This window comes from Polyodon spathula, chromosome 10, assembly GCF_017654505.1.
Source record: "Polyodon spathula isolate WHYD16114869_AA chromosome 10, ASM1765450v1, whole genome shotgun sequence".
NCBI lineage: Eukaryota > Metazoa > Chordata > Actinopteri > Acipenseriformes > Polyodontidae > Polyodon > Polyodon spathula.
Window position 1 is genome coordinate 41,557,507 of NC_054543.1, and position 15,000 is coordinate 41,572,506.

Consider the following 15,000-nt stretch of genomic DNA (forward strand, 5'->3'; position numbering starts at 1 on the left):
TAGGCTACACAAAAAATTACAGTACATATTATTATTATTATTATTATTATTATTATTATATTATTATTATTATTATTATTATTACAATTCATTTTAAAATGTTTAATGGAGATGAAGATACAAAGCAAAAATAAAACAAAATACAAGTTCTAATTCAACAGCCCCCTCTCCCTAGAAAAAGGATAAAAATAATTAGTTGACAACACTTATTTTAAAAACAAATGCCATGGCTGAAAGATACAAAGAAAACATTAAGAAAAAACTGAAAAATAAATATTAAAAAAGATGTATTAGAAAACCTGGGTTAATGTGTTTAATACCACCACCATTTTAAACCACTACTTTTCTATTTACCTTTGTAATATAGCCACCTTTCTATATTTAACGTGTTTTGATATCTTTAATATTTTACATTGATTTAATGTTACTTCATTACATCATAGTTACACAATAGCATACTGAGGTACTTGCTAAATTAACTGCAAGGTGCTGGAGATAGTAAAGTATATAACTGTACTGGGATTGCATGGATTTACTACTGCTCAGCACTACTGGAAATATAGGCGTCTATTTAACACAAATCACAAAGTGGAGTTTCTCCGTTGGCATTTCAATTAGCTTGTGACTAAGGCTTGGAACCCAGATCCCTTGCCAAGCACACACACACACATCTGGCCAATTCCTTGCCACAAATAGCACTGGAATGCCTTCGACACCTTCCATAGCTGCCATACTTGAAGCCTTGTTCAAAAATAGACAAGGCTGCAAATTCTTGTCTGTGTGATGCTTTAGGACAAAATAGTGGAATGCAAAGGGTGATGCAATATGATGAAATAAAGAAAAAAAAGAAATACAGTACCAGTCAAAAGTTTGAGTACACTTGCTAAAAACTAGGTTTTTTTCATAATTGACAATGTTTTACATCGTATACGTTTCTGTAAATACTTGAAAATCAAAACACATGTTACAATATACAAAACAAAACATAAGGAGTATCAAAGCAATGTTCAAGAAAATTGACAATTGTCTCTAAATCTTGGATTCTTCAAAATAGACACCCTTTGCCTTAATAACAGCCTCACAAACATGAGGCATTCGGTTAACAAGTTTCAGCAGGAAATCACCCGACATGTCTTCCCAGCTCTTCTGCAGCAATTCTGAGAGATGTAGGGCACTTGTGGGTAGCTTTGATTTGACTCTTCTGTCCAGTTCGTCACATACAAGATCTACGGGATTGAGGTCTGGAGACTGGGCAGGCCAGGTCATTAGATTGTGTTGTCCTTCACTTTCCTTCTTCGACAGATAGTTCTTGCACAACTTTGAGGTGTGTTTCGGGTCATTATCTTGCTGAAGAATGAAGGACTGCCCAACTAGCCGTAATCCTGATGGAATGGCATGCCTCTGAAGTATGCTATGATAGCCATGCTGGTTGAGCTTTGACTTGGACTTGGTAAAGATCACCAACTCTGTCACTAGCAAAGCAACCCCAGACCATGACACTGCCTCCTCCATGCTTGACAGTGGGAACCACACATGCAGAACTCATGCGCTCACCCTCTCTTTTTCTTACAAATACTCGGTGGTTGGACCCAAATATTTCAAATTTTTACTCAACGGTCCATAAGACCGACTTCCACTCCTCAAACGTTCAGTTTCTGTGTTTTTTGATCCAGGCAAGTCTCTTCCTCTTATTCTGCACTCTTAACAATGGTTTCTTTGCAGCAATTCTTCCAGTTAGGCCAGCTTCACACAATCTCTTCTGAACAGTTGATGTTGAAACATCTGTACTTCTAGTAGTATTTCGCTGAGCTTGTATTTCAGGGGCAGTTAATCGCCGGTTTCGCAGACTTGTGACTCGAATGAACTTGTTCTCTGATTCTAAGGTCACCCTTGGCCTGCCTGACCTTGTTTGGTCCTCATGAGTGCCAGTTTCTTCAAATCGTTTGATGATCTTGGTCACAGCAGTTAAAGACACTTGCAAAGTTCTTGCGATTTGTCTTAAAGATTGACCTTCATTTCTTAAAGTAATTCTTTGCTTAACTGAGCGTTATTCTGCTCCCTTACATTCAGGAATTACATACTTGTGCCTATGTTACCTATATTTATAGTAATCATGGACCCTCACCTGTTACCAATAATTGGTGACAAAAGGTTAATTAGGTAACATGCTAGTTATCTCAGAGAACATCTAACAAAGACACTTTTGTACTTAGGCCAGTGTTCTAATACCGTGTTATACACATTTCAGACTTTTGACTGACTTGGGCTTCAAACTGAAATCCCCTTGCTTTGGGTGACCATTTCATTGAAATTAACAAGATTTACATTTTCATTTAAAAATTTAAATTTTGAATGCAATTTACTTATGATTATCAGCTTATATAAGTACATGTATCATATAATGAAATATTAAGTGTTTATAGACAAGTTTATACAGTTAAAGGCATAGATAACACTATGTAACACAATTTTTGTTCCTGGGTAGTAAGTGTTATTTTCTAATTGCTTATGCCTCAAAAGTATAGAAAATGGCTATTATTCCCCACAAACTTTGCTTTTGTGACCAGGACAGTGATATTTCAAAATATCACTATTTCCAATGGGAAAATGGGCAAATGTGTGTCTTTTTGTTCACATAAAGTCAGAAAAAAACAACATATGAATCCAAATTAACATGTATTTATACTAAAGTAATACAAAGATGACTACAAAAGATTTAGAAGTGAGTAGTTTTTCGAGATTTATAAGACACATATTTGTCCATTTTCCCATTGGAAATGGTGATATTTTGAAATATCACTGTCCTGGTCACAAAAGCAAAGTTTGTAGGGAATAATAGCCATTTTCTATACTTTTGAGGCATAAGCAATTAGGAAATAACACTTACTACCCAGGAACAAAAAAAAAAAAAAAAATTTGTTACACAGTGTAATCATGAAAAACCTGGTTTCAAGCAGGTGTACTCAAACTTTTGACTGGTACTGTATATATATATATATATATATATATATATATATATATATATATATATATATATATATATATATATATATAATTGTTCATGTATTGTAAACAAAGCTTTAACACCGTACATGGCAGTGTAAATACTATGTTGTATGATACAATTAATTTAAACAAAACAACTAAACAAACAATTTTTTCAGAACATTAATAACTGAGTTTTCTCTGTATATCAATAACATTTAAATCTCAATTTTAAATATTATAACTTTTCAAAATGTTTTCAAAAATCAACCATATCATTTCTGGGGGAATATTTCCATCTGTCAGTTAAAAAAAGAAACTTGGTAAGGAAGAAAAGTTACCACAAACAAAAAAAAAAAAGGTTTAGTAAGACAAAACATAAAAAGGCATCAGGTAAAGTAAGTGTCTAGAACAGTATATACCTGTGTGCTCATATTTGTGTCTTAGGAGGGAACTGCTCTTCTGGAATGTTTTGTCGCACAAGTCACACGCGTACATACCACTTTCTGTCTTCTTAATCTTCTTCCGGGACAGACAGGAGTCTGAATCTGTCATGTCTTCCAGGCCTGACATATAATCTGTTGTTCCATCAAGCAGCTCCCCCTATAAGATAACCACATTTTTAAATCCACACCTGTCATCTAAAAATAGACGCCTTCTGGTGTTTCATTCAGAAACTGAATAGACATATTGTAACCATCTCAACAAACATCCTTCTGGAGTCATCTCAGAGGCATGGTGCGTTTGATCATGTTCATGGAATAATGCTTTTGTACTCCAAAACCTTTTTAGTAATAAAATCCACATTGCTAAAAATGTTGATACTTCAGATACGTCAGATAATAAGAAACATTCAATCAAAAGGATGTTCAGACAGGTTACTGCCAATGAAGTGTAACTCTGCATATAATTCGACTGTATCTCTGTATTCCATATGGTAGAATTCCAAATCTGTTTAATTTTATACTTCAAAGTGTCTTAATTCTATATATATATATATATATATATATTATATATATATATATATATATATATATATATATATATATATATATATATATATTTGTATATCCTTGAATACAATTGGTTTTACGTTGGCTAAACTTAAATTAATGGGGAAAAATATTCTAACATTAAAAGATAATAATAGTAAGTGAAAGATTGTGCAGGGCACATTGCCACAGTCTCCTAATTTCTATCTCATTGTGATTAAATCAAAGAGGTGCACCAAATGGTCAAAACTGAGCATCAGGAGTGTCCTAATTAGGACCGCTTGCTATGGCCTGACAATACTGAGGACGTTACTACACTGGTTTTAAGAATAAAGCACTATCATTTTGCAATCAATTTGAGCTAAATGCCTGTAGCTGTATTTTTAAAATCTAATTTAATAACTTAGAATAGGAAACATTATTAATACTTTTTTTTATCAAAATGGTTCCTTCTATGTTAAACAGCCTTCAGCATTTGGCGGTAATGAACATGGAGCTGTGCATTATTAATCTGCATGTTGAAACTAATTTTGGCTTTTTTCTAAAAACATGGGCCAAAGACATTAGTCAGTCAGCTAGGCACAACTCAGCATGCTAACACACCTTCACTTTTACACAGATACTGCATTTCACTCGCACTGAGTTTTCACTAATTAATACCTGAGCAAGATTAAATTGGCCGAAACACATTTAGAAAAAGGGCAGATGTACTGTTAAAATGGAAGAATTTAAACATCTGGCAGTGTAATGCTGTTTGCACTTTTGTGCAGAGAGACAGTGCAGCGCAGTCTGGCAACACCTAAATCTCACATTATAACCTCTAAAACACTCATTATATGGTGATACCACTAATGAAGCATGCAGAAGAATTAAAACATTCGACATTTATATAACATCTGTTAATATTCTCTGCTTTACTGGTTTGTGAGTATTACAGGTGAGCGTTTTTTTTTCTTCTTTTTTTTAATCTTGTACAGTAAAAACAGAATGCTCATTAAAAAAAAATAACATTTTGTTCAGCAGAAATTAATATTTACCTGGAAACCTGGTTTCCTTTGGTACTTTCTTCTTTGCTGCATTTCAGCAAAAGCAGCTGCTCCAGTTGCATAAGTGTAAGCCATGTGCGGTAGGAAGCCCATTTGATCCAGCCCTGGGTATGGCCGCAGCCCCGGGATGCTTGCCTGAACCGGGGGCATGAAAGTGGCTGGGGGAAATGCGCTTTGTGGTGGAAGCGATGAGTACAAAGGTTTGGCACCGAATGGGTTAATACTGAACAATTGATTAGTGCTTTTGTCAAGGTTGTCATGTGAACCAAATTCCTTCTTGAGATAGGCCAAGTTCAGTGGCTCCTCTATGTGTTCAGATGGAGAACAAATACTGTTATGGTCAATGTTAACACTGTTAACTTTAGTTTTGTTTCTTACAGCTATACTGCTTTTAGGTTCCTTCATTTGTTTTGGCAAAGACAAGTCTAATGGCTCCGCCTGGAGCTCTTCTGAAGTGAAGCTGTTTGGAGTGTAAGAGCTACTGTGGGAGTTTTTAGAAGATGTGGAGGAAAGATTTAGAGGGGAAGGAGTATTGCTCCTGGAGTGGTCCAACTTTTCACCAACTTGTTTACCACCAGTAAACTGGGATGGTTTTGTAAGCCTGAGAGGTGTGTCACAATTATTAACATTGTTATGGAGTTCTGCTATGCATGGGTAAGTAATAGAGTCCACAGGCTTTATTAAAGGTATAGGAGACCTGGCTGACATAGTGTCTTTAGTGGGAGTATTGGTGGCAGCCAGTGCCACCTCCGCATTGTTCCGTTCCATTGGTGGAGTTCTGGAATTGTTGTACTGGTAAACTTTTCGTTGCTCAAACCATTCCTTCACAAATTCCTGAGGGAGGCCAACAGCTATGGAAATCTTCAGTAGTTCATCTGAATTGGGTTCCATGTTCATGGCAAAGTATGCTTTAAGCACAGACATGTGGTCCCTGTAAGGGTTGATGGGGCTTGTCACTACTTTCTCAGAGAGCATGGAAGAAAGCAAGAGAGCATGTTTCTCACTCAACATCCCAGGCCTGTTGGGAGTCATGTTCTCATTGGGCTGTAGCACTGCCTTGATCTCCTCATTCATTTTACACATGTAGCGTTCATGCTGATGTAAGGGAATTGGACCTGGAAAGGTCTCCTTGCAGAATTGACAAGAGAAGGGAGTAAAGAGGTTCTCATGCATCTTATTTTCAGTACCTAGGTCTAATATGTGATTCATTCTCTCCTTTTTAATATTGCTAATTTGTCGCTTTGAGTCCGTGGTCAAGCTCTGGAGGCAAGCTTTGGCTTCGTTGACCTTTTCTAGTGTGTAGTCAATAATACTTTTAGTTGCACCATTATGACTGACCACTGGAAGACCAACAGGTGGAGCATCAGGAGAAGTCACTCCTTGTCCTTGTTCCTCAATTTGAGCTCCGAGTTCCTTCATGTAGCTCTTAAGCTTTGAGATCTCATCAGGTTTGCAGTCCATTTTCTGCCTCGATACTGTGTTGTCCACAATTTGGAGGACCCTCTGCACTTCACTTAAATTGCTCCTTATGGCAGGAAATCCCATTAGTGGTGCCTCCATCCCTAAGTGTTGCAATTGGCTTTGAGATGAAGCATGGATTCCCAATGGGCTAGTAGGCCCCATTCCTCCATTCATAAAATGTCCAGGCCCACCAAACCCATGAGAGGCCATAATGAGCTTGTAGTCATTGAAATCTAGTGGTTCTGTTTTAATTTTTAGAAGACCTGATTGGTCTGGTAGGCCAAGTGGCTTGCCATTCTCCAGCTTATGTCTGAGTTGTGTGATGGCTGAGTTAGTGGGAGAAGACGAAGCAGAAGTAGGAGAAGAACCCGTCTTTATATTGTTCCGCATCCTTCCATTCACCGAGATCAAGCCAATACATTTCTTGCTACTGATGTGCGAGCTATAGGAGCCAGAATGGGAGAAGCGTTTCTTGCAGTTTGGGCACTCATACGGCTTTTCACCTAAGAAGAAGAAAATGTAATTAAAATAAATGACTATATATTTTTACATTTAAAAAAACCAATATATTCCATAAGCAAGAAAACTGCACAGTAAAGACATCCTGTAATGTACATATACTAATAAAACAAAAAAACAAAGCAATAGTGGTACTTGTCATTTCTATCTCACAGAATACAAATTACTAGATTCAATAATTTTAAAAACAGTTTGAAGGAAATCTTCCATTATTTCACAAGTAAAGGTGAGTCATTTGTGGACAGTAGAAAAAAAAATCTAATGACTTCTGTAAGTATAATCCTATGAACTACAGAACAATCTTAAATCAGGGTAATGAATATTCAAAGATTGTGCATAAGCACCCCTGCTACCCACCACTGTGAATCCGCAGGTGTTCCTTCAGATGGTGTTTGTATTTGAAGGCCTTGCCGCATTCAGTGCATTTGAACTTGCGATTGCCAGCTCCCTGGTTCAGCAGTTGGTGCTGTTGAAGAGAAGGTATTTACATCAGCTTTACACAAACAACTTAGAGACAGAGAGTTCTGTAAACAAGCACAGTTAACTGCTGCGGACCAGCTGAATGGCTTGCTTACTACACACCATCTTGCCTTTCTACTTCTAACATCAATGAGACAACAGAAGAGAGGAAATGATAACTTCCTGGCTAGCTAATGAGATAGCAGTTCTTTAGATGTTGGTATGAGCAAAATTAAATAAAATGGGACTTGTCTTTTTTTTATTGTTCTTGCTTTAGATTTTAAATTTAAGCACCATCAGGTCATAAATGCCCAGTGTAAAATCCAGGGATGTTCCTTACAACTAGGGACAATTGAGAGCTATTTTGGTGAAAATCATCAAAGCATAAATCATTTCCTTTCTAAACTGAACAGAATCTCATACTACCATAAATGACATTATTTTAACACATTTACAATATATATATATATATATATATATATATATATATATATATATATTATATATATATATATATATATATATATCATAGAGCCAGCTGCCCCCCAATAGTTTCAAACATGTTGTAAATATATATATATATATATAATATAATATATATATATATTATATATATAATATATATATATATATACACACACACACACACACACACACCATAGGTTAAAACTGTGAAATATTGTTTGACAATAAGCTGGTGTTTATAAATTTGCAATTTAAATGAACCACAAATCTGAATTCTGAATAGAAATATATTTGCCAGCCGCATTACTTAAGGTGGGAGGTGAGCATGTTAAACAGTTAGAAAATACAAAGACCTTTTAGCAAGGAAACAGCCCCAGATACAGGCTAACAACTGCTGGGGTGTGCTGACTCTTCCCACATTCCTGGTGAGACAGATGGTGTTACACAGGACACAGGGAGGTTTGTTCAAACAGCAGCAACCTTCAAAGATCAATCAGAAGCCGGCCCGCCAAGCGCCAATGAGGGACCGTGCTCGTATGTTGCTGAGTTGCATAAACAAACAGCAACAGCTGCTTTGTCTCCCCCCATTTCCCTCAGAGGACCACTGTAAACTTTAGTTGTGCCACTGTTAATATGATACAATCATTTTAATGTACTAATTGTAAATGCCACAAGCAAATGAGGGGATCTTGCAATGCCGGGTCTATTCTCTATAACTCATGGGTGTAAAGTGATGTTACGCATGCAGAAAGGGCAGCTTAATAATTCCTTTTTGTCATTTTGGAAATATTAGGGACAAACAACTTTTTATTTTTTTTCGCTCACCAGGAAACATTTTAAACAAATAAGTACATAAACATTATACTTTTTCAAATAATGTATTCACTTCAAGATCAATTGGTGAGAAGGCTTTATTTATTTTGGAGGAGATTGGGTCTCTGGGTTAATTCTGTGCAAGAGAATCTTTCAATTTGAAATTAAAAAATCTTTAGTAGCTCAAAGTTAACTGCAGAAAATACTGATTACTGCATAAATGGTATATCAAGTGTTTAAATAAGTGATTTCACAATAACAATGTATTACCTTATATATCAATATCAGTTTTCAGGCAAATTCTCCAGGGAACACAAGAATAGGCCTAGCAGAAATGGTTTTGTAATTTTTATTTTAGACTGAGCATGTTTCATTTGAGAAAGTTAAACAAAGTATCTCAAGCCACCTGTTTTAGCTGCACTATGAAAAGGAACCATAAATGAAAGATATGGCATACTAATGAAAATGGGTAGGAAGATGAGAAGCAATCTACATATTGTTTATTGGGTTTGGATATGTAAATGTAACCTGGAATGGTTTTATTGCATATATTCTTTTTACTCCTTTATATCAAGTATAACAGCGGCCTGATCTAGTAGACTCTCTTTTAAAAATAGTACATCCAATAAATGAGAAGGTTTAATAAAACATAGTTAAGAAAAAGCAGTTTTTGTTAGATTTTAAGGAACATAAAAGCTTAAAGTAAACTGGAAATTAACACAATCATTCGATCGTGAACATAAGACCGCTAAATCATATCAGAGAAGGCCATCAAAAAATCATTTAGGCCTCAATTAAAGCTATTACCATTAAAGATCTGCATCTTCAAAATGCCATGAAAAATTAATAATGATTGCCAATCAAAATGATATCTTTTCTCCAAGGGGTTATCATGTATCAGAAGAAAATCCCAATTTTTTTTTAAAGCAGCACACAATCCTCACCTGATCTCTCCCAGGCTTGTGTGTGGCCATATGTCGCTCAAGCTGGGTGCGGTAAGCGAACGTGTAGTTGCACAGGGGGCAGGCAAAGTTCTCCTCGTTCTTCTCATGGCGGTACTTGATGTGCTCCTTGAGCGATGTCAAGCGCTTGTAGCCCCGGTCACAGTAGGGGCAGGTCAGCAGTTGGGCGAAAGCATCTGGAGTTCCAGGTGGTAGGTCTGCATAGAGTAAATGGAGGGGGGAGGGGGGACAGGCCAAAAGGTCAGCGAATCAGTGGCAGCTAATGGGCCTGCTGCCTGGAATGGTATGGGAGGTATCTCTGCAATCTGCTCTTCAGAGTGCCATCGTCTAAAGCTGGCATCTTTACCCCCGAATGTACACACCCTGGCGAAGTCAGTACAAATCACCTACAGTCTGTCAGCATAATCAATTAAGCATTTGCATTCATCCAGTTGAATTTTTAATTTATTTTGGTTCCAAATGATCTATGGTGGAATGAGAATTAACTTTAAATTGAAACCTTTATGTATTTTATCTCACTTTGACGAATTCTAATCTGCTATAGCCACACCATTACCGCTACTTGTTTCTCCCAAGGCTAAATGGCTTATAGCTAAGAATTGCTTTAAAGCTTGTCAGAATTTAAATAGCACAGCAGCTTTTTATCAAGATCTGCCACTCATTTAAATATCACTATAACCATTTCAAGTAATGAACTTTAAGTATCAGATACAGATATAGTTTTAAAAAAATGCACATTATTTTAAATGACTTTAATTCTAAATGCCACCATTTTTTTATTGTGCATTCAACATCTAGAAATTGTGTCTCATCATTTTTTTATTTTTTTTTTATAAAATGTTTGAGGTGCACTATCTGATTGCAAGCTTCAGCAGCTGTTCTTCAAGTCTGAAGGTAAACACTGAGGCATGTGGTGAATTCATAATGGCACAGCTGCATGTGTCAGTACAACCACTATGTACGTGCTCTAAAATTCTTACCATTTTCTTCTTGCCCATTGGCCTCTGGTGTGCCAAGGCGGGACAACTCCTCGGGGGCTTCTGGGTAAATAATAGCTGTGTCACCTCGCTGCAGGTACTCTGCAATACTGACCACATGGCTCTCTGCAGCATCCAGCTTTCGTTTGGCAAAATACTTCTCAAATTCTGAAGTGCAATCTACATTTTTCACTGAAAAGAGAAAAAGAAACAGCAATGTAGTTTTAATCACTTGACTGAAAAATGCAACATCATTGCTTCATATTGGAAACACACTTCTAAAAGTGACTCTAAATGTGACGAAGAAAACCATTAAGCCAGTAGTTTTAGAAGTATACATCTAAATTACTGTGTATTTAATCTCAAAGAGTATCCCACTGCATTAACACTTTAGGAACCCAAAGATAGCATTTTCTCTTTCCTGGTATGTTTGGACTATTTTTGTATGCTTCAAAGCTTTTGGTTTTGGTATTAAAAGGCCCTATATTTTCTTCCTGGTAATTATTATTATTATTATTATTATTATTATTATTATTATTATTATTATTATTATTATATTATTACAGTAATAATAATGAATATAAACATGACTAAGATATAATTTATAGCATATACATATGCGCGAATGTGAAATCCTAGGACCTCTATAACAAATATCAGTTTCCGCGCTCAAAAAGTTATATATCAGTTAAGTTTGTTCTATGTTATCAATCGTATTACGCCGCTTAAGATTTCTCACTAAATTCAAGTTGATTCTCGTACAAGTTTAGTATCACATTACAGATAAGAGCAGTTATAAAGTACAGTAAAATCAGTAGAGAACAAGATCAAATTCAAATAAGAGCAAAATAAGGAATACAGTACATTTAAGAGTGAGTTCAACTAAGAGCAGTTAAACTTACAGTAAAAATATTTGCTTATACAAGTAAAGTCCATTAAGAGCATGTAGAAAGTATGATAGACAGATAAGAACGATTTCAAGATCAATTACAAAATCTAAATCTAAAATAGTCAAACATTTTAAATTTACTGTATTAAAAAAGGGAATAGAAACTCAAAATAGCTTAAGAACCAACTCTTTCTTAAAAAATGTTCTTCAGTTTTAGCTCTTGTGGGAACTCAGAGCTGCAAAATAGAGATAGCTGTCCCTAATCGCAAACAATGCTAATAAAAAACCACAACCTTCATTAGCCAGGAAATGACAGGCCCTCATTGGTAAACACTGTTTATAGGCCAAAAACTGCCTGTCCTGCCAACCTGCCAAGTTTTAGTTCTGTTTTCCTCTGTATGGTAATCTCTGAAAGGTTTTTCCCCTTCTTAAGGTTTCAATATAGCAAATTAAAATAAAAAAAGTCTTATTATTATTATTATTATTATTATTATTATTATTATTATTACTACTTGTTCATTAGATTGTTGTCTGAACTCTCAAAAGCATTTAAAGTGGATTGTAGTTTATCGTGTTGTAAATATTTTACGATCCAATTTGTAAAAGGTCAAGGTAGTGGATTGTGTCATTGTCAAAAAATGATTTGAAAATGTCAACCTCTCTAAAATGTCTAATTGTACTGTAGGACATTAAAACTAGTCTATTAAATACATTGTACCCTCATTAAAATAGTCACATTTCCAGTATCTGCTCAGTTATTAAAATATGAGTTTAGGCACTAAGGCTCGACTACCGGTATGTTACGTCAGTTCTGGTTTGTAATGAACTGTGTTCATTTTGGTCATATTTCAAAGTGCATACATTAAACATTTTGAATTTGGGCCAACACTTTAAAATTAAATATGTAAACAGTTACTTGAGACCAATAAACCCGATTGCAATCAGGGCACTTCTCAACAAAGATGGCTTTTAGGCTACTTATTTGCATTGCGGAAATCACCTTTTTGTGTAATAGCCTTGAATAAGTATGTGTTCCACCAAATAAAGCACAATGGTGCACACTAAAATTGGTAATACCAGAGAAAGAGATGTTAAATGGCATATAAAGTATAGCTATTACTATGGACACAATGTTGTTCCTTCAAAACACCAACACTCACAAGAGCAAATGCCAGTGGAGTTGCAGAACCTTAATAAAGTGTAAACATTATGTTTAGCAAACGTATTTCAATCTGTGAAGTCAACTTACCTGTACCGTTGTTTCCAGTGGTCTGATGTCTGGCTTCAGGCCCCATAGTGTCATACTCATCTTTCATTTCATCTATAGTGAGAGAGAGAGAGAGAGAGAGAGAGAGAGAGAGAGAGAGAGAGAGACATTCAGTACCGGAGTGTACAAAACAACCAAAGTGACAATGAAGCCTTCAGCCGAAGGTACAAAGAAATGAAAGCATGGCTGTGTGCTGGTCTACAATGGCTTTGTTCAGGATTCTTAATGAATAGTATCATACGAGCCTGACAGAGACTTATTTACCTTAAACATTACAGCATGTAGTAAAAGAGCTTGAGGGAACTTGAGACTTGGGGGTGCCAAGCAAAGATTAATACAAAAACTATCTACCATAGTAAGCAGGCAAGAACAATAGTATTGCTTGTTCCCATGTGCTGGTGAAATCTAGATGAATTCAGATAGGAAGAAACTATGAGGACAGATCCATAGTTGAAATAGGCAATTTTATTTTTTTTTACCTGGACTGGGTGTATTAATCAAATTACAGAACTTAAAAACAAACAAGAAAAGCGGTCCGAGCAATCAAGTTAATGCTTTTTGCGATGATACTAAAAGTCTCCAAGTTTTACACAGGCACTGGAGATATGTGAATAATAAAACTTTAATATTTGAGGAATAAATACCTAACCCTGTCATTAAAGAGATTTTGAAGATAATAAAAAGGAGGGCATTGCTGTTTAGCAAGGACAATCAATTTAGCCGGCTCTTACTTTTAACGACTCCCACAATCTCTTATGAAATTAAATCAAGGTATTTCCGAGAAGATGGCTTTGGTTATAAATATAGCTATTGTGTTTGTTCCTCCTAGCTCTTCTCATGTGATTTCTGGTAGCGTGGAGTCACAAGTATCATAAGCTTTCCGTCTGAGGGCACACAAACCCAGTGACTGAGGGGAAAACAGCAACTGATTGCAGTTTCTTGTTTTTTTTTTTTTGCATAATGCTGGTAATGTTCAAACTGTTGCACTTCCTTCCTCATTGACATTTTCAACAAAGTAACAAAAGAAAATATATCATGGCTGTAAACTTCCAAATAGTCTGTATCATATATGCAGATTAGTAAAATGAGTGAAAGTCATTCACTTTTTTGCCTTTTACTTGTGGCTGGCATTATGAAATGATTTGTATCATAAGATCTGGGCCATGGCGATGTCTGTGATATTGCAATAACATGCTTTAATAACACTATGTAACACAATTTTTGTTCCTGGGTAGTAAGTGTTATTTCCTAATTGCTTATGCCTCAAAAGTATAGAAAATGGCTATTATTCCCCACAAACAAAAATGACTACAAAAGATTTAGAAATGAGTAGTTTTTCGAGATTTACGATTATACTGTATTTACAGTATAATCGTAAATCTCGAAAAACTACTCGCTTCTAAATCTTTTGTAGTCATTTGTATATTACTTTAGTATAAATACATGTTAATTTGGATTCATTTGTTGTTTTTTTCTGACTTTATGTGAACGAAAAGACACACATTTGCCCGTTTTCCCATTGGAAATAGTGATATTTTGAAATATCACTGTCCTGGTCACAAAAGCAAAGTTTGTGGGGAATAATAGCCATTTTCTACACTTTTGAGGCATAAGCAATTAGGAAATAACACTTACTACACAGGAACAAAAAAAAATAAATTGTTACATGGTGTAATAATTGCAAATTTTCCTGATGCTTGAAATACAAGTTATTTGAGATCTATACTTAATCCAGAATGTAACAGAAAAGAATTACACAGTTTTATTCAACAGCAGCACCTGCTAAAATGTTACTTAAACAAATTAACTATAAAAACTACAAAGAGGCAGTGGTATGAAATGACTGTAGGGTAAAGAATACCTTTCACCTACCATAATTCAACCTGTTTATTTAACATCATCTACCACGTTTATTTTGAAAACATACTGCTGGTTACTCTTGGTTTCTAGTTTTCTAAAAACAAGAAGTCCCTGTTTTCCTTATTTCTTTAAGAACCCTTGAATAAGCAGAAAAGAGGCTGAGAAGAACGCAGGTGATTTATTTAAAATCTCTGTCAGTGATAATGATGTCACGGTTTCCAGCACACTGTGTCCACCCTGTTGTGGGATGAAAGAATGTCAAGGACAATTCCAAACACAAAACTCTGATTGTGCTGGAACCGGAA

General features: G+C 35.6%; 1 protein-coding gene across 3 annotated transcripts in view; it reads right to left on the reverse strand.

Annotated features, from left to right (window-relative positions):
- LOC121322321 (zinc finger E-box-binding homeobox 2-like) overlaps positions 1-15,000 on the reverse strand; it is a 76,695-nt gene that overhangs the window by 1,336 nt on the left and 60,359 nt on the right. For 2 of the 3 annotated variants that reach the window (XM_041262133.1, XM_041262135.1), the window contains exons 3-8: positions 12,818-12,889; positions 10,683-10,871; positions 9,685-9,899; positions 7,361-7,469; positions 5,015-6,987; positions 3,408-3,588 (exon numbers count right to left, since the gene is read on the reverse strand). In XM_041262133.1, the coding sequence (XP_041118067.1) occupies positions 3,408-3,588; positions 5,015-6,987; positions 7,361-7,469; positions 9,685-9,899; positions 10,683-10,871; positions 12,818-12,889 (2,739 nt within the window). The remainder of the gene's footprint in view (positions 1-3,407; positions 3,589-5,014; positions 6,988-7,360; positions 7,470-9,684; positions 9,900-10,682; positions 10,872-12,817; positions 12,890-15,000) is intronic. The other variant, XM_041262134.1, reaches the window with a different exon arrangement.